General features: G+C 41.0%; 1 protein-coding gene across 1 annotated transcript; it reads right to left on the reverse strand.

Annotated features, from left to right (window-relative positions):
- Positions 1-3,499: 3,499 nt before the first annotated feature.
- On the reverse strand, positions 3,500-27,184 carry tex2l (testis expressed 2, like). Its single transcript, XM_050060476.1, has 12 exons — positions 27,047-27,184; positions 19,736-21,152; positions 15,780-15,980; positions 13,638-13,968; positions 11,580-11,857; positions 11,239-11,388; positions 10,148-10,247; positions 9,428-9,560; positions 7,072-7,209; positions 6,399-6,608; positions 4,295-4,415; positions 3,500-4,206 (listed from the first exon to the last, which is right to left on the reverse strand). The coding sequence occupies exons 2-12, from the start codon at positions 21,119-21,121 to the stop codon at positions 4,033-4,035; spliced, it is 3,222 nt and encodes a 1,073-aa protein (XP_049916433.1). The 5' UTR covers positions 21,122-21,152; positions 27,047-27,184; the 3' UTR covers positions 3,500-4,032.
- Between the last annotated feature and the right edge of the window lie 404 nt (positions 27,185-27,588).

The raw sequence follows: 27,588 nt of genomic DNA on the forward strand, positions 1-27,588 counted from the left end.
GCACTCAGCTTGTGGTGCTCAAAGCACCAAAAAAATCCATTTGAAAAACTCAACAGCAATGTCTCTTTCCAGAAAACATGCCCTTGTTACTCAAGATAATCCACAGACCCTGTTGTGTAGGAACTATTTTCTTTCTACTTCACTATACACGCTAACTGTGTCACTTCACAGAAGGAAGCGTGCATCTACTGCTAGCTCACCTAGTGCCAAAAAATACATTTAAAAAATTCAACAGCAATGTGTCTCTCCAGAAACATACCCTTGTTACTCAAGATAGTCCACAGTCCCTTTATCAACACGCATGCATCTGCACATGGATGAGAGGTTCGTGCTCATTACAGTGTGACATGTAAACATTAATGGCGTCTTCCTTGGCTGAGCTGTATCTTTAGCTAGCTCAGTGGTGCTAGGTGAGCTAGCAGTAGATGCACACTTCCTTCTGCGCAGTGATACAGTTGACGTGTGTGGTGCAGTTAAAAGAAAATCGTTCCTACATTAAACTGCTCACAACAAGGTCTGTGGATTATCTTGAGTAACCAAGTCATGATTTCTGGAAAGGGACATTGCTGTTGAGTTTTTCAAATGTATTTTTGGTGCTTCGAGCACCACAAGCTGAGTGACATCTAGTTCCATTATATTCAAGAGAAGGCAGACATCTCTACGGCTGATATCTCCAACACTCCACAGCCGTCACCAAAACAATCTAGACTGATAAATAGCACTGCAGGTAAGAGGAAATATATGCAATTTTGATTTTGGAGTGAACTGACCCTTTAAAGTCCTTTAAGAAAGGAATAACTCTGTGGATGGACATACTGCTTTTAATCTACAGGCCGGTGAGCGCTGGGTTAAGATAGACTTGGAAAAATAGGAACACATCCTTCAAGGATGAGAGTGAGATGATAAGAAACTCGTGCTGTTGGCAGGTATAAGAGTGCTGTAGATGTCCCTCCTAAATGTTGAGCAGGTGCTGCCCTCTAACGTTTGCCTGAAGACACTACATGGCATATGGTCAGTCCAACTACACAGCCTGAAGGAGGAGGTCTGCACAGGCGATCCCTTTTCATAAACTCTAACTTTATTCAAACAGCATTATTCATGCTACTTTAAAGTCTCGCCAGTTGATAATAATTTGTTTATTGTGAGGCTTGGTTTTGTTTGTTTTCATCATTCAAAGGACCATAAAAATATAGTTAAGAAGTTACTACAAATAACTTCATGTGGATTATTTCTGACTGTGGAATAATTACAATCACTGCAGCAGTGAATCTGCATCTCATACAAGTTTCAAACACAGACCTAGGTTCTGTCTAATGAACCATACTGCAAATAACTCGACAGTATCCCACAGAGTGACATGTGCACACACACTCTCACACACGCACCCTCCCACACGTTATCACACCTCCTTCTCCATGTGATTTCATTTCATGCATCAGGACTTTGCATCCTGTGTGAGCTGTTTTACCACCATGTTGTGTTGTCGTCTTGTTGAACAGTTCCTGACTTCTGTATCATTGATTTACTTGTGTTTTCTTTAATCAATGACCATTTGTCACGATTATCTTCTGTTCCTGCATTCGCTGTTGGCAAAGAGTTGAGATGTTTGATTTCAGATAAAGCCTGAGGTAATGAGTCATATTTTCTGAAGCATTGAAGCAGAGCTCAAAACCAAAAAAGCGTTAATGAATCACATTTTCCCCTGACTTACAGTTCCCCTTATCTCTCCTGTTAAATGAAGCTGTGGCTATGAGATGATGGAGTCACAGTCATTTGAACTAATCCCCAAACTTTTTCACTTCATAACAACTGCAATGATATTCATATTATTTGGGTCAAGTGATGTGGAGCAATGCTCTTCTTCTAATTATCCCAAACAAACCAGAAAAATAACTTCCTGTTCATCGGAGTGTATTTACAGGGGAGTAAACTCTGCCTTGTGGCCTGCAGGAGAGTGCTCACCCGAGTACGGGGGTAAATATTTTATCCATCTTATCTGTAATGCAACTCAATTTGATGCCATTGGAGCTGATGTTAAAATTGCCATAATTATTGTCTCGCATTGGTCATCTAACAGCCAACATTAAGATATGATTTAAAAATACAAGCACAATATTTGGCTTTCCTTACTTGATAACTTATCAGAAGAAACTGAATGCAGCCTCATTTTTGAATTTGGAAAATATATACCAGTAGTAAAATAAAAGTAGTTCTTGCTTTATTTTTAAGAGTCTGATAATAGATTACATGCTGTATTCCCCCTCTCTTGATCATTGTAATGCATTGTAAATGAAGAGTTTTTTTGTCATTACAGACAAAGAAGCACAGCAAACAATAGGTTTTTGGGTGCTTGATTTAAGAATAATTTAGAATATTAAAGGTACAGTGTGTAAGATTTAGTCGCATGTTTGGTTTGTTTGTTTTGGGCTACTGTAGAACAACATGGCAGACTCCTTGGAGGAAGACCCACTTCGAATGTGGATCAGGCCATCAGAGGGCTCCCATGGGCCAGGCTTTGGAGTGAAATTACAATTTCCAAGTCTGTCACATGATGCCATGGGGCCCAAAGAGGCTTTTTCCCACAGACACACAAGACAAAATAGATGTCTGTAAATCAGTGGATACATTTTTTACAGCCCCTGCAAAATGATTCATTTTACTACCTGGGTTTGATCCACTCCGTCAGATTGCATTTGACTCTCTACAAGAGACACAAAATTAAATCATTTCATCCCCATAGTTAACGGAGCACTAAATTGAAAGTAGTTAACTTGGCAATGACGCGGATCATCCGATCCGGGTAAGTTTTTATGCAATAATTATGGTGTAAGGAAGTTACAACGTCCCAAGTGCACACTATTATGACGGGTCCTAGTACACACTGTCGTGCACGTATTGTCTTGACACAAATCGAGACTTGACATTGGACAACATCAGCATTGCATATCTGACAAAAATATCAAATAAAGTAAGAAATTAATAATTTAATTGAATAGTTTTATAGTAGGCCTATATTTATAGATTTTGTAGCCTATATAGAAAAAGCATATAATTCAGTTTTATCATTTATCACAGGTATATTTCCAAGGTGGCAGTCTGAATCACTTGCAAGGGCCCACTCTCTCTATGGGCCCCTGCACCCCAAGGGCCCTAATGGAAACGCATCACCTGCACTGTCGATATTTATGGCCCTGCCTCCAACACTGTATCCACTTAGCTTTATACATCCATGATGTACATATAAACGTCTCACTCTAAGTTAACGAAAACAGAACGATTATTTTTTTTCAGGTGATTATAAACTAATGTAATTATGAATATTATACACTTTTTCTGAAAAAAAAGATGCCCCTAAATCCTACACACTGGACCTTTAAGCATTTTGAAGGTTTGCTATATGAATAAATATTAACCAACAAAAGAAATCATAAGCAACAGATTAATAAGAGCTACACCAAAGAAAAGTATTGATGATGGTTTTTAATACAGAGCAGTATTATGTGTAATAGATTCTTCATGATCCATGAAAATGCTGCAGGAGAATAAGTTCAAGTATGTGCAGGAGGTCTCATAAAAGATTCGTGAGCATCTTTGCGGTATTTATAAAAAGGTTCAAATGTAAGATTTGTAGAGGAAATGTGTTTCTGGTGTGTCATGAAAGTTTCACATTTACTCTGTGGTAGCAGGTGCTTTTAATCATCGTATATCCAAAGTGACACTGAGCTGTAAACGTCACGTATGTAATCTCATAGGGGTCATTCACATGTAAACATTTGCAGAAGGTATCACTTGTACTTGTGCAGTAATCTGTTACAAACAAACCCCACCTGAGCACCTACAACACTGAACATCAGACCTGTAGAAACTCCTGGTTCAGACATAAACATGAGGGTTAGTGAGTCTGCCTAAGAGCTACTGAAGTCTGTGGAGGCAAATGTCACTTTGAGTTCTCATTCCTCTGCTTCCTCCCCCTTTTCTCACTGTGAGTATACTGTATAATGTAATGAATCTTGCAGGGTCAACAGCGAGGCACTAGTCAGACTCTGCCCCAGAGATCTCAGGTGGGATCCTCTCTATGGACTCTGTGGAGGAGCTCTGGGACCGGTGGGACTGCGAGGACAGATGCTGGGAGGCTTTAGGGCTGTCCACACTGGAGCGCATCAGGGGTAAGTAGATGTCGTCCATGTTTGGCAGAACAAACACTTTCTGGAAGAAGAGGGAACATGATTGGTAGGAAAGCTAAGAAAATGGCAGCACTGCACATAGCAGGTTCTCTTATTTTATTTCATCTTACCTGGAACTCATCCTGTAGTTTCTTTTCTATCCACTCCGTCACATGACAAAAAGTCACCTCCCTCTCCCCGAGTTTGGGACGGACGTGCAGATCCAGCTTGGGGGGCACGCAGAAGCTGTACCTGCAGAGGAGATCCGACAAGAATCAAATCACATCTTTATTAAATAATGTTTTTTCAGCCACATTTCAGCCTCATGTTGTTGCTTGAAACAGGCTCAGTACTCAACTAAAATAGTACAATAAATAAATGTTCTCTTGGCAGGAGATGAGGTGTGAAGAGTGAGTCACACCACAAACATTCACAAACACAACATGTTGCTGAAGATGAACTGATTTGTTTTTGAATTAGCATTGTTTCTGAAGCAGCAGTGCATTTATGATATGCCTCTTTGCAGCTGTTTTGCATCTTTTTGTGGTTTTGTGTCTCTTGCCAGCTGTTGTAGTTTTTATGTCTCTTTGTAGTTCCTTTGCATCTCTCTTGTAGTCTTTTTGTGTTTCTTTGTGGTTGTTGTGAGTCTCTTCCTGAGTGATTTTTTTTTAAAAAGATGTATAAATGTATATAGTCTTAAGATAGTTCTGTCTATAACCAGAGTAGAGCTCAACCAATATTTGCTTTTATTAGCTTATTGCAGATAAATCTGTATTGGTGTGTATATATCGGCCGATAACTAGCAAGAGGTAGTAGAGAAATTCAGGTAGTTTAAAAACTGTGTCATGATTATTATATAGTTTGTCCACCAGAGATCACAAGTTGATTTTTACACTGTAAAATGTCCCACTAAGTATGTCTCTTGGTCGCAATTTAAAAAAAAAAAAAAAAAAAAAGTTATGTGTTTATGTCAAAAAATAAATAAATATGGGTAGATAAATCCCTTTTTTTTTCTCGGTCGCCGATAATCCAGAGCCACTAACGACAAACAACAAATCTGAAATTCTTATATTGAGTTTGGGTTTTAAAAAATGGATAAACAAAGAGCTATTATTGATGGACAAATTCTGAAATCATTTGAAAAACTTCTAAAATAACTTAATTCGCCTGCACCTGCACTTTTGCACATTTTTTACACATTATCTTAAAAAAAAAAACACAAGTAAAGCGAGACAATATATAAAAACTGCAATCCTAACTAGAAAAATGTTAATTACAATTGTAAAAAACAGTAAAAACTTATTTCCTTCTCCCAGTTTAAGCGACAATTGGGTAATTTTTTGTAAAAAATAATAATAAATAACGTTTTTTATATTTGCTGAAACTGTCACTACATTTGCACAGCACTAAATTAGATAGATAATCTCTTCTGCCTACTGTATTGCCTTGTAGCATTTCTAACGGCCTTACTGCAGGGAAAACAACCAGTGATGTCATCATTGACATTTGTTGCCGACAGCAGAATGGTCGGATTTTAGCCAGTGCCGTTAGAAGCAGTTGGACATGATTGTTTTACCATCTGTCTCATGTACGTCTTTCAGAATATACCAACAGTTTCAGCAAATCTGACACAGTTATTTTCATAGAAGCTACCAACTGTAGGTTTAAAGCTACAACCCGTAGTGTATATGTCAAATCATAGACGGTAGCCTATATAGAGATGGATTACTCGTCTCTAATTCCTCCCATTGTACAAAAATGATGCCAAAATATCCAAGAAAGGGCGATGCTACTTTGTGATGTCACAAGAATCTGCCCAGTAGCTATCAGAGGGTGGAGCCATGGTATATCAAGATCCCACCCATACACTCACTGAACTCCATCACGAGTGAATCACCTGGACGTTAAACCCCCTTTTTTATAGCACCAAATTTATCAGAAAATTCAAACACTCAAACCTGCATCAGTGTGATAAGAACTACATGAAAAACAGAAACCATCTGTTAGAATTTTTTTTTATGATGTATACTTTATTTCTTTAGTTTGGCCCATGGCCCATCCACTAACATGGAGGGGGCAGAGTTTATGACCTATACTGCAGCCAGCCACCAGGGGGCGATTGAGATGTTTTGGCTTCACTTACAGGGAGTTGTCATATCATTCATCTTTATCATAACCTCTATGTTCCAAATCATGAACCGTGGTGAGAAGCTGCACTAATGACTCAGTATTTACCATATCCTGTCTGTGGGAGGCGGTGGGATGTTGACAACTAGAGATCCTGACAGCTCTTGAACCTCCACAGTGAGCAGAAGGGGCGTGTTGGACATCTCCTCAAACTTCTTCTTAATGAACTCGTTCTCTGCCGCCTTCTGGAAATACTTGGATTTTGCGATTTTGTCCACAAATCTCAAAATCTTCCTTCCAGTCTTTCCGCCCCCTGTCCTGTAAGAGAGGATTAGAGGAGGAAAGGAAAGGAAAGGAAAGGAAAGGAAAGGAAAGGAAAGGAAAGAAGTTCCAGTATTAAGAGTCTGAAATGTAAATGAAAAGGAGAATGAGAGCCATCTGGAGTGTGACGCACTTCATTTTCTGATTTAGAAAAATGAGCATTCACAACACAGAAGGGCAGAGGTAACACTTAGAGGTGTTGCTTACTCAAAGTTACACGTTCACTCCTTTTACGTAGCTGTAAACAGGCCTATCTTTTGACTTCATTATCACACAAAAGTAGCAGTTGGTGGCTCATGGGTAATATTCCTGAATTAACGTAACCTACTCTGGACAACTTTTAGCTTTGAATGAGTCATATGATACTTCTGTCTCGTATTTAGCAACATATTTTAGTACACATCTACATGTAGGCAGTGTTTTTGTTTGATAGTACACTACTTAATATCTCAGTATTTACCCATCAGTGGCTGGTGTGGATCCTTTCTCCCCCACCGGGCCCTGAGGCTCGGAGAGAGGCAGCTCCTCCTCATCAGAAGACCCAGCGCTGGAGGACTCCTCATCGCTGTCCGCCAACACGCTGAAGATGGGCCTGCAGCTGCAGACGCACAGTAAACAAGTTAGGAACAGGCGGATGGATGACAAAATGATGGTATGCATGGAAACATCAATTATACAGAACTTTCATCATTTTAGAAAAGTGAAATAGAGACAGACATGTTTAAGATCAAGTTGTTTGTCTCTGTGTAAAGCTCCAGATGCAGCACAGACAGCTAATATAAAGCTTTGCCTGAACTGTAATCCCTACAGCTGCAGGTCTGTGACAGGCAGGTCTACGCTAATCAATGTAATGTGGAGCTCTGCTCTGTAGATCTGACACTAGAGGGATAAAGGGATAGAAAGAGAGGTGCGTAGGCGTGTATGCGTGCTATGATAAAAATGCAAATACAGGGTTTACTGCTATGTGGGCTATTACTGCTGCTACTTGGCCTGGGTGATATGATGAAATACACCTTAGGATGACAGAAATATTGAGGTATTGATTTTCTTTAAAGGGCAACCACAGATTTTTCACATAAAGGGCAGCTTACTCATCACAAGGAGTCTGACTCACGGCCAAAATACATGGGCACGAGACAAAACGTCAGACGTGGCCCGCAGGAGACCGTGATCATTTTAATCATCTGAAGCTGCTACACTGAACACAGAAGCCAGGCTTGCCCACGAGGACACCGCACTGCTCAACTCTATTTTTGCGTGGCTGTTCGATTTTTCTACGTCTGCGCATGGCTCCAACAGGATTTGGTTGGAGGTTGCCCTCATTTTTGCAATGTGACCTGAACCAGTCAGTGAATGACATCCCTCTGATTGGTAGTTCAACTCAGTGCACAAGAAAAGACTTAAATGAGGAAAGTAAACAAAAGTCTTAGGTCTAGAGGGAGCGAGAAACAAACTTGTTGTATTAGGTAAGACTATGTTTTTTAGCCATTGAGCTCTATAGCAGAAATGCTTTGTAATTGTTTGTGTTATTGTTCACTAGCACAGGGTAAATATGCTTTATTCTTTCAACACAGGGTTGTGTTGTTAAAGTGCTAATTGGCTAACTAGTGTCTTGAATCCCTCCTGTTGGTCTTCTGGTTTCCCTTTTTGAATGACGATTACAGACTACTGTCGCCTACTGATATGGAGAGTAATTTCCTCCTGTGATCATACACGCTAGTTAGCTGTTGGTTATAGCGTTTGTGGTGTGTTCAAGTGCAACTTTTTGGCCAAGACACAGGGGACATGAGGTATTGCAACAGTCAGTCTTTGTTTTTTGATGTCAGTTTGGTGTCTCTGGGCCTTAAAAGCCACTGCTCAACAACAAAGCATGGATATAGGTCTGGCTCTGCGAGACTACTCAACAACAGCTTCTTGTTCAGCGAGCTAACCCAATAGCACAAAGGGGCTAGCAATGACAGAGAGCGGGTAAAAACAGCGTACAGAAGCAACATATTTTAACATCTAAACTTAGTAAATTAAGAGTTTATTTTGACCAAACCAAAGATGAAGATTGTTGGAACAATGGAAAAACTAACTAAGACAGTTTTATTTTGTTTGCTGGTCTCATTTAGTGAAAGAAAGAAACTAATTCAGAAACGGTATAGCAGTTTTTCTGTTTAATGAGTAATAAATGTAAGAATATTTCCTGTCTTTTTGTATTTAACATTTCACCCAGCTCTAGTACCCCTTTGATATATCTGGGTGTCTTGATTCATCAGGTATTTAGTTCACTGGAAACAGATTATTTATCTGAAAACAGCCATTCTCATGAGGTTGTTTTGACCATGAGGTACTTCTCAAATTAATTCCCAGCAAATTTAAAATATCACAGTATTACCAATATAAAATGTCATATATTGTGACAGAAACTTTATCCATAGCACTCACCCCTATCCGTAAATGGTGCTGATATTAATAGTGGCTGCTGCTACTACTACCACAATTTACAGCATTACATTTACATTATTTCATACACAAGTGGAGATTTAGACACAAAGTGCTACAAGTAGGTGTTGAAACTGTTTAAAAAACATAGGAATGTGCTAGGGTGAGGACAGTTGTTATCACAAAGAAAGGATTTATTATGTTTATAGAGAACGACAAGGAAGTATGAGGTGAGTAATTAGTCATAAACTTCCTGCTGATCGGAAAAGATGCCCTCTGGTTAGACTGACAGTACACGCTATACAAATGCCAAACCAGTTTTATGGATATGAGTGTGTGTGTGTGTGTGTGTGTGTGTGTGTGTGTGTGTGTGTGTGTGTAGTACACACCGAGGGCTACCAGTTTCATTTGTACAGTCCGTGTCCTGACCGCCCTCTTTCCCCAGCTTGGACAGGTTGAACTTTGTCTGCAGGGTCATCTGCAGGGCACCAGTGTAGACCAGCTGCAGCTCCACCCACAGGCCTGCAGGGGGCAGCAGGAAGAGGTCAACACCAGACCGCCAAAATGAAGACAAAACTCACACACACAGCTCAATCTGGACACACACACTGCTTAGTGGGCAGATTAAACAGCTTTTACAGTGATTATCGAGCCTTGAAATTAAATTTTATAACAAATTACGAGGGATTTTAAATCCGCCTTTAGGAGCTGAAAATGGGATAATTTGTTGAGGGGTGGTTGTGTAACAGCGAATTGGGTGGAGAGACAGAAAAATTATGAGGTCACACACGTAGACGAATGCTGACACACTTTAATTCCTTTGTTGTCTGCCAGATTGCCTGTTTTTATAACACACACACACACACACACACACACACACACACACACACACACACACACAAGCCAATATGCTCTAAATTTTAAAGGCTGTGGCGTAATGGCTCTTCTGCTCCATGAGATTACAACAGGATAACAACGTCTGATCTGAAGCTCTGCAGTGCTCAGCTGTAATCACACGAGCAACAGGTCATCTCCTCACTCATCTCTTACATGAGTGTTACACTGGATGTGCGTGTGTGTTTTTTGTTTGATCTCCAGTCTGTCCTCACCTCTGTAGTTGACCTCTGGTCTGGAGGTAGTGGTGATTTGTGGCATGGAGCAGCCCATATCCAACTCAGTCAGAGTCAGCTCATTCATAAAGTAAGGCAACTGTAAAGAACATACCATATTCAAATTGATGTTAAAAGTATTACACTTAAAGGCCCAATCCCATTTGTTATTTTTACCCCTTCCTGTCCTTTTTGGGTGCTACCTTGTCCCTGGGAACAGAGTTACAAGGGGTGGTAGTTGAGATCTTCCCCTGTGAAATGGCACAACCCTTCAAGACCCTGATACGTCAGCAGTAGTCGTAGATGCTAACGTAAACAGTGCCGACTAGTGTTGTCAGACATTGTAAATATGCCGTCTTGTGGTTGTCAGGATGCTCACGATTTGTTCACAACATATGTTTCACGCCATCAATCAACATTGCTTCGTTAACATGCCACTAGCGATGCTGTGTAAGCTAACATTAGCAACCCGTGCTCCAACGCTGCCAATCTGCACTGATATTCAAGGAGCAATAATAAGTGCAGATCCCTCACTTCTGGACTTGACTTAAATTTGGGGCATCATATGCCATCGGGTGCAGGGCAACATGGGGATATGTCAAAATGCGGGATTGTCATACACAAATAACAACGTAATATTAGCTAGCTATCTAGCTAGTTAGCTGAGTTACCAAGGCATCAGCATACTAGGGATTTCTTTCATTATGCTTTTTATTAAAAAAGGACCATAATACACTTCAAAGACATTAAACTAAGAAAATACAATGACTATTGTGAATTTTAAATCTTTAGTAACGAAGAAAATCAGCTGTGGGTTTCGTTGGTGCTTGAGCAGCCATCTTGCCAATGACTTATAATAACACTGGTGTGGAGAGTGCCTCTGAAAACCTCAGTTTAGAGGGCCATGTGGCCCCAACACATCACCCTAAACCTCCATCCAAACATGAATCAAGAAACCTTACCGCTAGACGTGACTGCACAAAGCGGAGGGGTAAGGGCTAAGTCGTAGGGGCAAAGGCTATCATGGGATTGGGCCGTAGTTTCTTTTGACTTTAAACTGAGACAGTGAATTGAAATTAAACTGCACACACTCTGATTTTGCTCAGCTTCTTCTGGATCTTGTGGGAAACCACATCAGCCCAGTGCTTCTCTCGCAGGAAGTCCCAGAAGATTCGACCAATTAGAGCGTTAGCCCAGTCTGTCCGGCTCGTCCGAGGGTGCTCTGCTATATCACAGGTACACTGTAAAGAAGACACCTGATTAGAACTGAGCAAGGACAAGAAAAACAGAGAAAGAAAAGTAGAATAATTTCATAGATGTGTCACTTCGCTCTCTGCACATGCTATATAAGATGTAAACTGTCCACCTCTGGAATGTTCCTACAGTCTCACTTCATTTTCTTCACTTAAGTGTATCTGTAAGCATGGCTTACATGTCCTTTGATGGTGGGGCTTGTCTCTGTGCTGCAAGCTCCAGGACTGGAGAGGGGCGTCAGCTCCTCTGTGGCCAGGAGACGAGCCATGTATCCGGGGTAGTCTAGCAGAGAAAGGCCCCTGGTGCTACTGGAGGTCTGACTGATGGGAGCTGCAGGGATGCAGGGGATTGGGGGGGTGAAGGGGGCGTCATCGTCACTACTGCCCACTCTGCTGGAGCCTCTGCTGCTTGGGATGTTACTTTGGTTAGTAACGCTCTGTGCTAATGCTGGATCACCTGGGAAAAACAGGCAGCATTTGGAGTTGGTTGAGATCATGTTAATGTCAGAAACGATTTTGTTTCTTATTTGTTCTCAGTACACTAGAAATCGATACATTTTGGTGACAATGATCATTCACAGAAAACTAACTACTGTTTTTTGAGAGCATGAGAGGATGCAAACATTTTTGAGAACGCGATGACAAAATTATTTGAATGGAGAGTATTCACCCTAACTTCTCAAATAGTGGTAAAAGGAACCATTTGGGATTGGGATTTCCATTTCTACAGCAGTTTCATTGGTACAGCAAGATTTTTTCAAAACTTTAATTTTCACATTGAAAGTCTCGCAGCTTTCCATCCAAAGGTAGGCTTTTAAAGTGGAAAAACTTCAGGAAGTGTTGAGGTTTGTATGAAAACATAATTTCTATTGAAAACAAAAAGAGAAACTTTAAAAATGAAAATAAAATATAAAATAAATACATAAAATTTACTATGTGAGGTTGTTACCTTTGGACATAGCCAGGCTAGATGTTCCTACAATTTCCAGTCCTTAGGCTTAGATAAGATAACTTCCTGCTGGCTCCAGCCCAATAATCAAAAAAGTACTTCACTGCTGGAAAGATGGTATTGTCTATGCAGTAAAAAGATGCAAATACTTTAAAATAAATTGGTGCTACATGACCAGAGAAAATCGAGGAAAAGGGCTGTGGTATTTGCCCAATTTGCTGAAGAGGTAGAAAACCAGAACTACCAGCATGCACTGCCCCACACTGCACCTATAAATGCTCCCCCTGGTGGGAACTGTAATGCGAACTTGTTGGTTTTGACAAGGAACAATATGGCAGTCAGCTGGTAACAAACAATCTCAGGTTGTGAACTAAAATATGTCTTTGAAAACATTTGAGGCAAGAAAATGAAGTCAACCATTGCGCAGCCCACTAACTAGCCATCCCCAATTACCAAAGAGTTTCAATGTATGTTATAAAGCCAACGCTGTTGTGTGATAAGTGTGCCTGTCTTTTGCATTACTGTTTTTTGCTTTAATCTGATAGTAATTTTTTTTGTCTCACCGAAGTGATGTCATTGGGGCTGCCGTGTTAACGAGTCGGCAACAAGGTTTAGTTTCATTTGTTATGGTTGAAAACAGTCTCATGTTTTTTCACCATTCACGTATACTAGTTTTGTTTATTGTTGTGCATAAATGCTTAAAGTTGAGTGTGTTGGTATTTCTAATTGAAACCCAGATATTAGATGATGCTAAATTCTGAGAAAAACAGAAAGCGATACAGTTTTCTGCATCAGCGGAGTTAAAAAGTAGTCTGTTTCCACTTTAAAGCATAGACATGAGAGTGGTACAAATCTTCTCAACTGACTCCCTGCACAAACTCAAACTCTTCGTTAAAATCCTCAAATCACTTCCATTACTCGCCAGCAATTCCCAACTGCTTTTACTGCTCCTAAGTAATGCATGAAGCAAGAGGGTGGCAATGTAAAAAGGAGGTGTGAAAGATGACAGATCAAATGACAGATGTGTTTTAAAAAAATAAGAGTGTTATGTATTCCCACTCAAATATTTTCTTCAAAACAGATTAAAAACAAAGCTGTTTTATTTTTTTTTCCTTTGACCTGCCATGTCACCAAACAACTGAGAGATCTGTGTGTTCCCTCGAGAGGGATTGGCTTTGAAATGCAAAGAATTGGAGCATGTAATCCATAATCCACACATATAGCATTTGTATAGATGCCTTATCCGGAAGCCCTCTCTTCTCTAATGCATTAATAACGTTTCTCGTACCCGATCTGGATACACATCTGCCAGGCCTCTGTCTGTCCCTCTCCTTCTCCCTCTCTGTGTGCATGGATGCAAACAGGAAGTGACGAAACCACTCTTCTTTCTCTCTCCCTGTGCGGCCAAAGAGGTAAAGAGTGGTGGGAAAGTCATGGACGTGTTTGGCAGAGCTTTGACGCGGACTTGCTGGTTCGGCTCCCAGCTCCTCTCCTCGACTCCCCTCCGGCCTTCCTCCCTCATCCTCCAGGGAGTTTGCTCCCCTGGCCAGTTGGATGCAGATGGGATACTTTGGGTTCCACGTCCTCTTCCGAGCCAGCACAGATGGCAGCAGGAATACCTTTGGGGAACAGTGGCAGAGTTTTGTTGAGTCAATTCAGAAGACTCATTTTCAGGTTAATACTTGGGTTTCCATCAGAAATGTTTACATTCCTTAATGTTAAAAAAAGACTCTTAATTTGTCTTATAATGTTTGTGCTGGAACAACTGTATTTAACCTGTGTTAGGAACGTTGTTTTAGAGCCTGTCTCTTTAAAGGCTGATTAAAAGTTGTGCATAAGCTCTGCTGTAGCCTACACAAATGATCTAGGCTGTTGTGAGCATTTATAGGGTTCATGTGTGGTGGTGTGTGTGCGTCACTCTGCATTCACACCTCCAAAACGCTAGTTGGAGGTGTTGTTTCTATGATACTGAGTTACATTTCTGATTGAATCAACTAAAACACCTAAAACACATATAAAACATGGCTTAAAAGCATTAATAGTAAAGCAATAGTTTACTACAGTTTCAGCAGTTTTCCCTCCAAATACAACATGTTAACGATCGCATAGCGGCACTTTCTACCTTGAAAAACAACAATGAAAGGTAAACCAAAATCTTCACAATCAGACATGTTCCAGCAGGAATATGACCTGAAACCATGGAGAAGTTAAGCCCTTTGAAACCTGGAGTGACATCACTTTTTATTGTGCTGCTTTCAGGCGCCTTTCGCAAGTATTTAAACCTTTGAACCTTTGAGCAGATTGGTGTGGGGTTTTTTTTGTTTTGTTTTTTAAAAAAACATGAGAAAAAAAGGCAAAGAGCAACTTGATAAGAAATGTCCCACAAATTGAAAAAAAAAAAAAAAAAGATTTAGAAAATTATAAAAATAAATAATGATAATAATAATAAATATAAAATATATATAAATATAAATAAAAATAACTAGGGAAAAAAGAAAAAAGCTTGGGGAAAACTATATTTATACTTATTTTATTACACTTATTATTATTATTAGTATACATTTTACAGAATTATTATATTTTTAAGCAGTCTTTCCAGGTCATTTAAACGATTTTTTAAAATTAATTTTCTTGTTTTTAATTTTCTTCTTTTCTTTCTTTTTTTTATTTTTTTTAATTTTTTACAATTTTTTTGCTAATTTTTTGTGTCATTTCTTCTCTCATCGCTTGTTGCGTTCTTCACATGTTTTTAAAAGAAATCAAGCCAGGTTAGCAACATTGGCAACCATAATTACGTACATGTTTCCCTGATGTTAGTATGTAGCTACATGTAGCAGTGTATGTAATGTAAACACTTGCCGTACCGTGCCTGGAGCAAATGACCATTTAAAGAAATACGTCACAAGTTGATGTCATGAAATGTTGAAAAGAGAATATTCTGAGCGGTCTGAAGCCTGAGGTTTTGGCTCAGTGATTATTTTTTACCTCATTATTTGAAACTTTGGCCACATTTAATATGAACATCGGTCACTGTAACATTTTTATATACAACAGAAGATAAGTAAAAGCATAACAGATCTCTTCTAACATTTCTTACCAATTAACATTCAAGTCAACAGTCAAGTATGCTTTCCACTCCCTTTTGTCTCTCAGGCATTACTTACATTTTCAGGCACTGTACTAGCTGTAAATGTGACTCCAAGATCCATGCAGTAATTAGTCAAAATCCTATGCATTCATTAATTGGATAGTAAATGCTATATAAGTTGGACTAAGTTTACAGCAGCTCTGCACTGAAACAGTATCAGAACATCACCAGAATAACAGAATATATCACGTCTTCTCTATCCTTAGTATATCCCATAAACAAATACAGCAGCCTCAGATACAGAACAAATATTCCCATACAACAGGAACTTAGTCATCATACTTTGCTCTTTGCGAGATGAAAGGAGCGTGACTTGACGAAGGTGGCCTCGTGGAGTCTCTCATCGTACGTGGCCCTGCGGCTGATGTTGTTACGCGGAGAGTCCAGACGGAGACAGGAGCCCTCCAGGGTGGCAAACACGGAGTGAGTCAGAGCTGGATGGTAGGTTTCTGGGTCGTAATCGTGTACTTCATTCATCCAGCCCTGAAACGGCAGACGCTAAGTGTTAATTTCAATCAACACTGTACACAGTCATGTTGTTATGATTGTAAACAGTCTAAAAATTGAATGTACGACAGAAGGTAAATATGCCTTTGGTCAATTTTCCACTGTGTATTTCAACATATGATTTCTAACATCGGCAAATTAGTCGTGGAGCAAATTCAGTACAGAAGGCAAGTCTGCAAGCTGAAGATTTAGAGGATTAGTCATCTATAGTAATGTAAGCACTGGAGAATATGCTTGGAATATAACCAAAAAATAGCTTTTATTTTAAGGGGCATTGTGCCCTGGATGTGGCCTGCCCTGGCAACAGTCTCTACCAATCAGAGACTTTAGAGTATAGATGGTAAAGGTTGGAGTAAGCCAATCAGAACAAATCAACCCCTGTACCTACTGCACTACACATTCAATCTCACTTAAGTGGCTGAGAAATTCTATGGCTGAATCAAAATGTCCACCCTCTGCCCTCATGGACTTCAGTCGTACGTACTGTGACCAGTTCACTATTATCACGTAAAGTCTGATTTGACTGTTTTACTCGTTGCCATGGAAACGTTCCAGCTAGAATTACACTGAATCATTGAAATCATTGAAATTGCTGTTATACTCTGTCTGCTCATCTGTCCCTGCAGATAACAAGATAATACAGAGATGTATCATGATGTTGCTGAATATTATTTCTGGCCTACATGATTCAAGTATTGTTTTAGGCAACAGCAACCGTTTCACATTTACCTAAGTATTGTTTTTAAAGTTGGCTATTGAAAAAAACCCAACCCACGTCACATCCTCTTTGCAGTGAATTGTAGGCAATTAAATCATTGAAGTCTGCTGAAGTCTGCACCCCAAGTGGACTCTGAAAATCTGCAGTAAGTCTGCTAGAGGCCCCTTGTGGACTGGTTGGGTTGTGGATTTGGACAGCCTTTAGCACTCCCAGACTTCCTGGGATCGCACCCGCAAAGTCGCAATGAGTCTGCAAGTGCGGTGACGTCCAGATATTTGGATGCAGCCTAGTTCTAGTGATTTAGGAAAATATGGTCATTCACTTTTTTGCTTATTTGCTCAACTTGCGTAGCTTGGCTAAGCTAATTGCCTTGGTAAAGCTAATCAAGTTATGTGCAAAGTTACATATTGGAACTATTGGTGAGGAATGACCATAGTTGAGTTATCAGATCTGGATTCTGGACCTTAAGATGGAGCCTGTTCAGACCAATGAGAATTGCTCACCAGGAGCATACACCACAAAGTTTCTAGCTTCCTGTTTTACTTCCAGGGTATGTAGCCCACTAAATATGTGCAACAGTGTTTCTCCCATGAACTTTACATTGTGATGATGTCTTAGATTTAAAAATCGCTTTTCGCCACTTGAGGAAAGTTTTACAAATATAAAACCTCCCTGGATCACAAATTTACAATAAAAAGAGTAATAATTGTCCTCGTTTGCAGTTCAATGTGTCCTGTCTTTGCTATACTGCAAGTCTCACAGGGAAGAATGGAAATACTTTCACCTGCATGTCTTAATTAAACAAAAAGAGGAAATAATGAGTTTTAGACTTGCTAATAGGTGATTTTTTTTTTATCTTCAGACAGGGCCAGGCCCACTGTTTCCAGTCTGAATACAAAGCTAAGCTAACTGTCTCCTGGTTCTAGCTACATAATTAGCTCACTAACACCAGAGTGATATCAATCCTTTCATCTAAACCTCAGCATGATAGCAAACTTTTCAAGTCTATGTCTTTAATCTGTACTTACATAGGTCTACGTAAATTCAGATGCTTGAACAAAACTCCCTAATTTTGAGAGACATAAAAGCATAATGAGTTTAAATTTGCCGGTTTTAAAGTAAATGAATGACGAAGCTTTAGTATAAAACTCGGAAATATATGCTGAAGCGTTCATTAGAGCAGCTGCATGTCAGCTGAATTCTGTCATACAGTTCCCTTTAGGAGTTTGAAGCTTCTTCTTAATGTTGCAGTTCACTAATAAATAATGTATTATTCATACTGAAATTTTATTTGTACTTTATTCATAGCAGTGTCAGCCTCTGCCCTCATCTCAGAAGTGACTGTGTGTCATCTGATTACCCGGCACTTCACAAAACTTGACTTTCACATTTCAACAGCCGAAAGACTGAAACCAAACTGCTAATGACTGAACAAGGGAATTATCTCAACACTAAGACAGTAAACCCCCCATTTCCAACCATCACCACCACTCTCTACCCCATTCCTGCTTCGCGCCCTGACAAATTACAGCTTCCTCCTGCCTGTATCCCACACTAATTGCCTGTGGAACTGACAGTGTCTGGATGGTAGCTGTCCTCTCCAGTTGCCCTGTGTCGAGCTCAGCCAGGAGGAGAACAATAATTACCGCTGCGGCTCAGGCAGATTTTATTATTGAAGGTTTTAATTGCATTCTGGGCATCTTATGTAGTTGCATGCCACTTTGGGAAGCTTTCATCTGTGAAGGAAACAGTCAGCGGAGGTGATGAAGCGACTCGCCGACTTGTCACTGTTCTTTGAGAAAAAATTAACACGGGTGAAAACTAATGTGAAAACTAATTCTGTGTTTGGTGTAAACATGCTTATTAAAGTGCATTCAGATATCAGTCTCTTCAGTCAGTGACTTTATCCTCATACAACAGTTTGTATGATATCTTATGAATCTTTCAATGGCTAACGAATTAGCGCCCCACAAATGAAGTTGCGTACTTAATGTGAATTTATGTTGCTTAGATTTAGGCAAGTAAAGGTTATGTTTAGAAAAAGAAACATGGTTGGACATCTTGAGGTTTGAAATGTAAAGCTACAGGGTTATGTTTACAAAAACAATCATGATTGGGTGTCTTCATGTTATGTAGTTAATGTACAGTTACATAGGATTAGATTTAGGGAGGTAAAGAAGATCACCTAGTTTCACATGGTCCTGAATGTGAATTTGCATTTCGTAGATAGCAAATGAATGACCCACCCAACTATGCCTTAATCAAGGTTTATGCTTCTGCGCGCCTACGCTGCAGAGGGCTTCGCGGAGGCGTTGCATCCCTATGCGACCGACGCAGAGACACGACATGCACCTCCAAAAAATTGTAACCATGCATCGAGGCAACGCAGACCCAACGCAGACCCCAAGAGCTATGATTGGTCCTTCAAACTACATAATTTCCGGCATTTCGCGAAGTTTCACTTCCTGCTGCAGTACCACAACACTGCCAACAACAGTCTTGCTCTCTCGGTCGCCATCTTCACTGTGACTAGAGCAAAGCCGGAAGATAAACAAACAATGAACGAGCAACAACCATAGACGTCACAGAGTCTAGGTAGGTATATCAAAGAACACCGCACCCCCATACGCTTTGGCCATTATTTTTTGTGGGTATACCTACGAACAGTGCATGAGAACAGCCTGGTCATTTTCACTAAGTTTCTAGATGTGTCCTCTTGTTCCCATTCATTATGCTATTGATGGTATGGTATCAATCTCCGGATCTCAGCAAGAAAGCAAATAGATATATCTCCCAAAATGCCAACTATTGCTTTAAGACACAAGGGTTGTGCTGGAACAAAGGAATTTAAATTCAGTGCTTAATGATTCTTATTCTTTCTCAGGTGTTATTTAAACCTATATTGGATAACATGTTGAGAAATGTGTCAGTGTTGGACTGAGACTGAGTTGGCTGAAAATAAGGTGAGAATAAAAATGTGACACTTGCCGCCTTAATGATTCATCGGATTTACCTTGAGGGTGTCAGGCTCGGCGCTGATGGTGCCACCTGTCAGAATCGCCTCTCCCAACAGAGTATGTGCTGGTCTGTGTGGAGGAGCTGTGCAGCGAGACCTGGGCGAACCCATCCTAATGAGCAACAGTCCTAACAAGAAGCCCAGTGCTAATCCCAGCGCCAGGCCAGAGAAGTATGGACTGAGAGGTAGGATGAAATAGCCATAGGACAGCACTCCCACGCAGAATAAACTCATGCGTGGCAGAGGGCGAGGGGGCTGAGAGAGAGGAGAAGTCCTAATGAGGGGTGCTGCAAGTATAGGTGATCTCCTCTCCTGCCTGTGAGTCTCCGTAGCCAGTACTTGCATCACATCACCGTCTGTACATATTTCCAGCTCCTCCTCCCTGTAGTGTTGTCTGTGGTGATGCACAGGGCAGGAGCTACGGTGGCTTCTCCCAGGATGTCTAACAGACGGCCAGTCAAACACTGGTAAAACATCAGCATCTGTTTTTCTAGTGTTCCTCACAGGAGACTCAGAAAGAACTGTGTCCGTGCTACCTTCACGTCCCAAACCTCTGGAGCTACCCTGATGAGGCCCCTGGCTCTTACTCTGGTGTTTGGGGCTGCCTGCGCTCTCCTCCCTCATGATCTTACTGAACATGCTGCTCAGAGGCTCATGCATGGCCTCCGACAGCTTCCTCTTGGTGTCCTCTAACTCCATTTTGAAGAAGCCCCCTCTCAGACCCTCTCCGCTGGGCGAGAGCGAGCTAGGAGAAGGGGGTGCGGTGCGAGAGTCCCCATTGCTGCGGGTCTTTGTTTGGGTGAGTTGCTTCCACAGGTGGAGGTTGAGGCGGGAGTCTGATTTCGACTGAGACACCTCCGGCTCTGAGCGGGAGATTTCCGTGGAGATGGACTTTACGAGGCTGAGAAGGGGCTTGGGTCTGAGGGTGGAGCTTTCTTTGAGCTCCAGCTCTGTGGAGAGAGACTTGACCAGGTTTGAAAGGGGTCGGTGGGTGGGTGAAGAAGGGCCTGGGGAGAGGAAGCTGGGGCCAGTGGTAGAGCAGTTGCCCAGAGAGCCAGGGGACGAAGGGGAAAGAGGGACATGGAAAGCTTGGGACTGTAACCGTCTGTCATCTTCAACAGAAAGCTGCCTCTCCCTGGATAGAGATATAGATGGGTAATCTTCATCGTGGTCCAGGGAGAAGATGAGCTCACTGTCATCCAGACTGTCCCATTCTCCCTCTGTCCCAGTCAACTGAATCACGATCCCTCGAGGGAGGTGCCTCTTGCTCCCACCACCTGGGGAGAGGCCAAGAGGCGAGCTGCGAGGCTCCTGGAGAGGTTTCCCGCCTCCTCTTCCTTCATCCTCGCTTCTTCTTTCCCCATTGCTTCCACTTTCTGCCATTTCTTGACTTTACATCGCACAGCCAAGGCACCTAAGAGTCAGTGATAGTGAATAAATAAAGACCATGGTCAGCTACATTATTAAGCCTCAGAGGCAGAACAAATAAAAGCAGTGAGGGAATGAGCCACAGAGGGAGAGGAAGGGCATCTTTTCTACGCTTGTGCCTCATTTTCACAGAAACTGCTTACCGGTGCCAGCTCCGCATTAATGTGTGAATGTCACGTAGTTTAGCTCTGAAGAGTTGTGGGAACCTACATTAATCTGAAGACAAGCGACTGAATCAGATCCAAGTAAGCAGCCTACCTCTCCCATAGCTGTCGCTCCACATAGTGAATGGGCTTTAGAGGCATGCAAAAATAGACATTCTGTCTCCCCCAAATGTTGCACAAAATAGGACAGCTCAGGCTTTGATCTAATGTCTGTTGGGGCTGATTGAATTTCTGTACAGAATTCATTAGATTTATGTGTTTTCTGTCCACATTAAAAAGCATAGTTTGAGTAAAATGCATCCATTCTGTAAAACAAAAAGGGTATATTTTTGGCCTGTTAAAATTGTAATCTCTGAAGTAGTAGTCAGCACGCTATCCCCCCAAGGAAACGGCTACAGCTCAAACCCCTACAGAGCTAACCGTCAGCCGAGTCACAACCCTCCCTCTGGTGTCCTCTCAAGAATTACTTATGTAACCCTGAAATGAAAAGTGAGGGGAGTTCAGATATGCTCTGTCATTCTCCACATGTGCCTGTTGTGTGTCAGCGGCATTAACGCATTATCGAGCCACCACCTACTGACTTGTCAAAAATGATAGTAAGCAAAGCCCAACACAGAACAGAGAGGCGATGTGTGCTATCAGCCGTCACTTAGTGGGAGAAAAGAGCAGCTCTGCATCACTGGACACAAGCTGGGAAACAGCACAAAGCCCCAGTAGGGACCCTTTCATTCGCTGTCTCTCTGGGTCAAGTGCCCTGCTCTTCATGCAAGTTAAACCCTACCTCTGACTGGTGGCGTTTACGTAACTGTATTACAGCGCTGTGTGGCACAATTTCAACCAATTCCACAGCAGCTGGTGGATTCTGACTAATCTGCTCTCACCCAAAATGGACGGTGGGGAGATAAACCTCACAGACACACACGAGCCAGGCGGCATTAGACTTTCCTCATAGCTTTTCACAGGGTGAGCGAGGGACCAGGGCCTGCAAAGTGCCAGAAAACACACGCATGCATTCACACACACATCAGGAGGGCTAAACCACTCTTAAGCTAACAGTGTTTTGTCCAAGCTAATTGTAGAACACAATCGGGACAGACCAGTGTTGCCATATTGTCATGCTAGTGTGGAGAGTGCTGTATAGGGACTCCAGATGTGCTTTTCCACTAATCCAAAAGTTAATTTATCAAATCACTGAAGCTACAAGTCAATTTTTGTACTTAATCTCATGGCAACTGGGTATGAAATAAACCTTTCTCATGGCGGATGGACCAAATCAACAAGTTAATATACAGCTTTCGGCCTTGAGTATTACAACATCCACTGTGCCGAGAGTATTTAACTGAAAATTGTTGTTTTAAGAGTCTGCAGCCATGCTAGCTTAGCTAAATGCTAACATCAGCATGCTAACATGCTCAAAACATAGATTTTAATAATAACTACATACTAGATGATACTCTACAAGACGCCAAGATGGCGCCTATTCATTCCAATGGATTTGCTCACCTGGTGCATACCCCTAAAAAGTTTCTAGCTTCTGGGTTTACTTCCACAGTATGTAGCCCACTCAATATGTGCAGTACTGTTTCTCCCATTGGCCCAACCCGCGAGTTCCCGCTTAGCTCATAGACTTTACATTATGATGATGTTACAGATTTTTAAATCACTTTTCTCAGCTTGGGGAAAATTTTACAAACATAAAACCACCATGGCTCAAAAATTCAGGATAGAAAGATTCATAATTGACCTTGTTTGCAGTCAGAGGTGTCTTGTCAACAGTTTCACAAATGTCTCTTTCACAATGATGGCCTATGGGAAAAATGCTTTCTGGGCCGAGCAACTTTCCTGTGGGCCTGGCTCAAAAGAACAATGTAAACGTGCTGACGTTTAATAGATACATGTTTATCGTCTTATGTTGTGTTCACACTACGAGCGACAACGCAACAACGTGACTAACTACATTATCGCCATGGTACTGTTGAAGTGTTGCTCAAGCACTCATTTACATAGTTATGTCATGAAGGGTTTGGGTGTATCTGCTTCTTGCCACAAAACACCTTGACTGAACGTCAACTAAAGTTTGTATTGATCAAAAAAATGTCTGAGCCTCATTTGCACATCACATTTCGCCACCCTATTGCATCCCACTGTGCACCACAGTGCACATAAAATTAGCATAACATCAGCAAACTCAGCTAAATAACACAGTATTACAGCTCGAAACAAAAACATCTGATTGGCTGATGCTTCACCATGTCATAGAAAAGTGAAAAAAGTTGAGACCAGCACAACTTTGATTTGTAACGTATCACGCCTGTGACGCTGGCCTCCGGCCTCCGTTAAAAATGACTTGTAGCCTGTTGTTGTGTCGCTCGTAGTATGAACACAGCATTAGTTTTGTGTGTTAGCATGCTAACATTTGCTAATTAACACTTAACATGAAGTGAAACTGAAGCTAATGAGATTGTCATTAGCTGTTGCCAATAAGCTGAAGTGGCTAATCAACAAACTTTCAACAAGATGGTGAAGCTAGATGGAAAATTGTGGGATTACTAATGCAATTAGCCTACAATTCATCCATTGGGGACATTAATGTGTGTGCCAAATTTCATGGTAATCCATCCAACAGTTGTTGAGTAATTTCACCCAAAATCACAAACCTCATGTTTACGCTAGAGAAAAACTCATTGGATAAACAAAGTCAGTAGGGTTAATCCTCTGGGGACCATGAGTGTGTGTCTGCCAAATTAATTGATCCATAGAGTCACACTGCTCGCATAGTCACAATCATGGCTAAAAATATGATCCAATTTAAGGTTTGAAAGTGATAAATGTGTCATATATCTGCACTGATAGTAGCTGATGCGTATACTGACCCAATAGTGTACATTTAGCAGAAATACTATCTCAAAGGTTTCTGCCCAAAATTCCCCAATATGTTGTAAAGTGTTTGTGTGATTCCTGCGACTGTCCTTTGGGTTTTTGTTTTAACCGTGTCATTGGAAGTATCCAGCTGTGACAACCCCAGAGGCCACAGAAAGCTGAGGACAACTAAAGAAAAGAACAGAAGGAAGAGTGGGGTGAATGTTGTTCTGTATAAATCGCCTATTACGTGCAAGTTTTTTTTTCAATGTCTGCTTGATTTTTTCCCGTCACCTGAGCTTCTGTTTGCGAGGAGTCATTTTAGGTCCCTCAACAGCGGCATGTCATGCTTATAATGGTGAACTGTAATATAAGAGAGCTGTTAATGTCTCCATGTGGCTGCGTGTGAAACACAGAGCGATCATGTGACAACTGCAGCACGAAACACACATCTGCTCTGAGTGCTCTGTAACATGTTTGATGAATCTTTTACATTCTCAATCAGTTAAGCATCAGCCAGACAGCATATCTGTGACTGTGACTCAGTGTGTGTGTGTGTGTGTGTGTGTGTGTGTGTGTGTGTGCTAGGGTCTGTGTGTGTGTTTCTGTGCCACCCTCTGATCAGACACGAACAGTAACAATCTCAGATTAACATAAATGCAGGGTTTTACTGTGAAATCTGACAAACCACACAGCCGGATTATGGGCTAAACCAACATTTGGTGGGATGTGTTTCCAAGCTAGCTCATCTTCGTGACCCGGTGTTGATTGTAGTTATTAGTAACATCACAATCCTTCAGAGTTGCTTGCTCTCACCCATATGCTTCAGGTCAGATATTCCTGTCCAGGGTGCAGGGGGTCACTGGATGGTTTAATGAGTTTACAACACATTTCACCAATGAAAACAAACACTGAAATGAAATGGAAAGCAACCCTTATTCTCAGTGACTGTGGCATAGTCTCAGTCATGATAAACAGGCCTACTATTAAACAGAAAGTTATCCCCCTTTCATGCATGTAGTGAGAGTCAAGATATCATAATTTAAAGAAAGTCTTAAAAAAAATGCACCTATTGTGAAACGACATATAAGACAAGCTACGGAAGTGTATTGCATTCACTTGACAAATAGAAAAAAATCTGTTTTATTGAGTAATTTTTTCTGTTTTTTGAGTATTTTTTTCTGTTTTTCGTGGTAGTCGACAAAGTAATGGTAACACCATCTATATGACTTAAAGACAAGAGTATCTCCCAGTGTCTCAAATCCAAAACAAAGTAAAACTGTATTAAACTAAACAAGCGGGTCATTTTTGCTTCCATTATATCGAGCTCTCAAGAAAGGAATGAAAGCGTCTGTTCTATTGCTCTCTTAACTCAGAAAAAATACTCCGAAATATAGAAAAATTTACCCTGAAAAACAAAAAAATACCATGAAAAACTACTACTAAACTATTACTCAATAAAACTGATTTTTTTTTTTTGTAAAGTGAATGCAATACGCTTACGTAACAAGCTCAGTGGCCCCCTGTATGTACCCTGTAATTACTTAATTTGTATCAGGTCACTTTAAAAGTACACGCCCCTAAATGCAATTCAAAGCACACACCAGACGTAGCCTGGCAGGGCATCTGAAAAGGTCCAGTGAATGGCCCTCCCCAAACCTGCTTTACTTCTATCCTACTAAACAAACATATGCAAACTAAAAGAGACTAACTCAGTGAAAGACCGTTTTTTTTCTTTCTTTTTTTTCCTGCAACGCTTGCGTACAGAAAAAAGGGACTCATATGACTGCCAGGAGAGGGGGTTGTTATTATGAAACAGGCAACAATTTACTAAAGCAATAGAAACAATGTTTTTTTTGTTGGAATAATGGTAAATGGGGAATATTTTGGTTCAAAATAAAATTTGGGTTATGATAACTGATATTTAGGTTGAACATGATCATTGTTGGACCCCCATGGACCCCCCTATAACAGCTGGGACTCAGAGAGCACCCCCCTTTTTACTCGGTCCTGGAGTTAGCTGATAAATCCAAATTACATAGACCTATATTTTGCTTGGGAACAATACAATTAAGTATTTCTCCATTATAAATTATTTCTTGTAGCACTGTATATCATTTTATGTAAACGCTGACCTTCAGATCATCATTAGCAGGTTAATTATTCAGTCACAGAAATGAATAAAGGCCTGATCAATCAAACATTTGCTGGCTCCAGTTTCTCAAATGTGATGGATTTACTGCTTTTCTTTTCTGAGTGAACTGAGATTTGTACTCTCAGTCGAATAAAACATGCATCTCAAATATGGCATATGAGCTCTGGGAAGTTATAATGACCATTTTCTCTACTTTCTGACATTTCATAGACAAAATAATACAAATAATTTGATCAACTGAGAAAATAATAAACAAATTGATAGTTGCAGCCATAGTTACACCAGAATAGGTAAACTTTGGGCAGACAGGCAGATCCTTAAGCAAGTAAAAACAAATGCTGCTGTCACAACTAGAAAATATGTGACCTAATCAAAAAAACAATATGGCCAAAATTATAAATGCACACAAAACAGCATGTGGCACCTAATTTATGCAGTATTTACAGTATGTTATTATAATACAGGTCACAGACATCAGTGTAGCACCTCCACCTTCGCCTCCAGAGCTGCATTCTTTCTCTTTCTGGACGATTCCCATACACAAGACAAGAGTGACATGCAGACATGACAGCAGAAGTTACAGTGACTGTTGCAGTCAGTGCACACCCTGGACAGTAATATGGTCTTACTTTTGCAATGCAAATGTGTGCAGTGCTGATAATGATAAAAAACATAAATGAAGATAAGGAATGCAGTACTTACATGAGAAATTGTTCTGTGCATGGAAATGTGACTAAACCCACCGGTCAGGGATGTCTTCTGCTGGTTCCCTCTCCATCTGTGTGCGCGAGGACCGCGGAGTGAGTCTCAACGCTCCCTCTCTCTCCCCTTCTCCCTCTCCCTCTCTCTCTCTCTCTCACACACACAGTCACACACACACACACACACACACACCTCCCCTTCACCGACTGCCTGCATCCAGATGTGTCAGGCGCTGCCGAGAATCACAGCTCACCAAACTGATTATGAAAAGCATGGCCGCGCTGCATGATAATCCAGATTAAGAGTCCTGCAGCAGCCCCAACAGACGCACACACAAAACTCACCCACACAAAGTCTCCATCCAGAGTGTAAATGCTGTGTAATTGCACAAAACACGGTGACAGCTAAAGTTCAGCCCGAGGGTTAAATAGTGTTATTTTCTAATCTGGTGAGCACACATGCAAAACTGAGGTACTCACTTTATAATCAAGTGCAGCAGTGTCCAAATAACTGCTAATTGGGCTCCAGTTGTTTTCCTGCTG

The sequence above is a fragment of the Epinephelus moara genome, chromosome 13 (genome assembly GCF_006386435.1).
Source record: "Epinephelus moara isolate mb chromosome 13, YSFRI_EMoa_1.0, whole genome shotgun sequence".
Taxonomy (NCBI): domain Eukaryota; kingdom Metazoa; phylum Chordata; class Actinopteri; order Perciformes; family Serranidae; genus Epinephelus; species Epinephelus moara.

What these genes read in the sequence shown, in the direction of transcription:
- tex2l (XM_050060476.1), bottom strand. Translation starts at nt 21,121, where the DNA reads ATGGCAGAAAGTGGAAGCAATGGGGAAAGAAGAAGCGAGGATGAAGGA. An exon ending in CAGATGTGTATCCAGATCGG is followed by an intron (nt 11,858 to 13,637) that starts GTACGAGAAACG and finishes TGTTTTTCCCAG; the next exon opens with GTGATCCAGCATTAGCACAG. An exon ending in AACTACAGGATGAGTTCCAG is followed by an intron (nt 4,207 to 4,294) that starts GTAAGATGAAAT and finishes CTCTTCTTCCAG; the next exon opens with AAAGTGTTTGTTCTGCCAAA.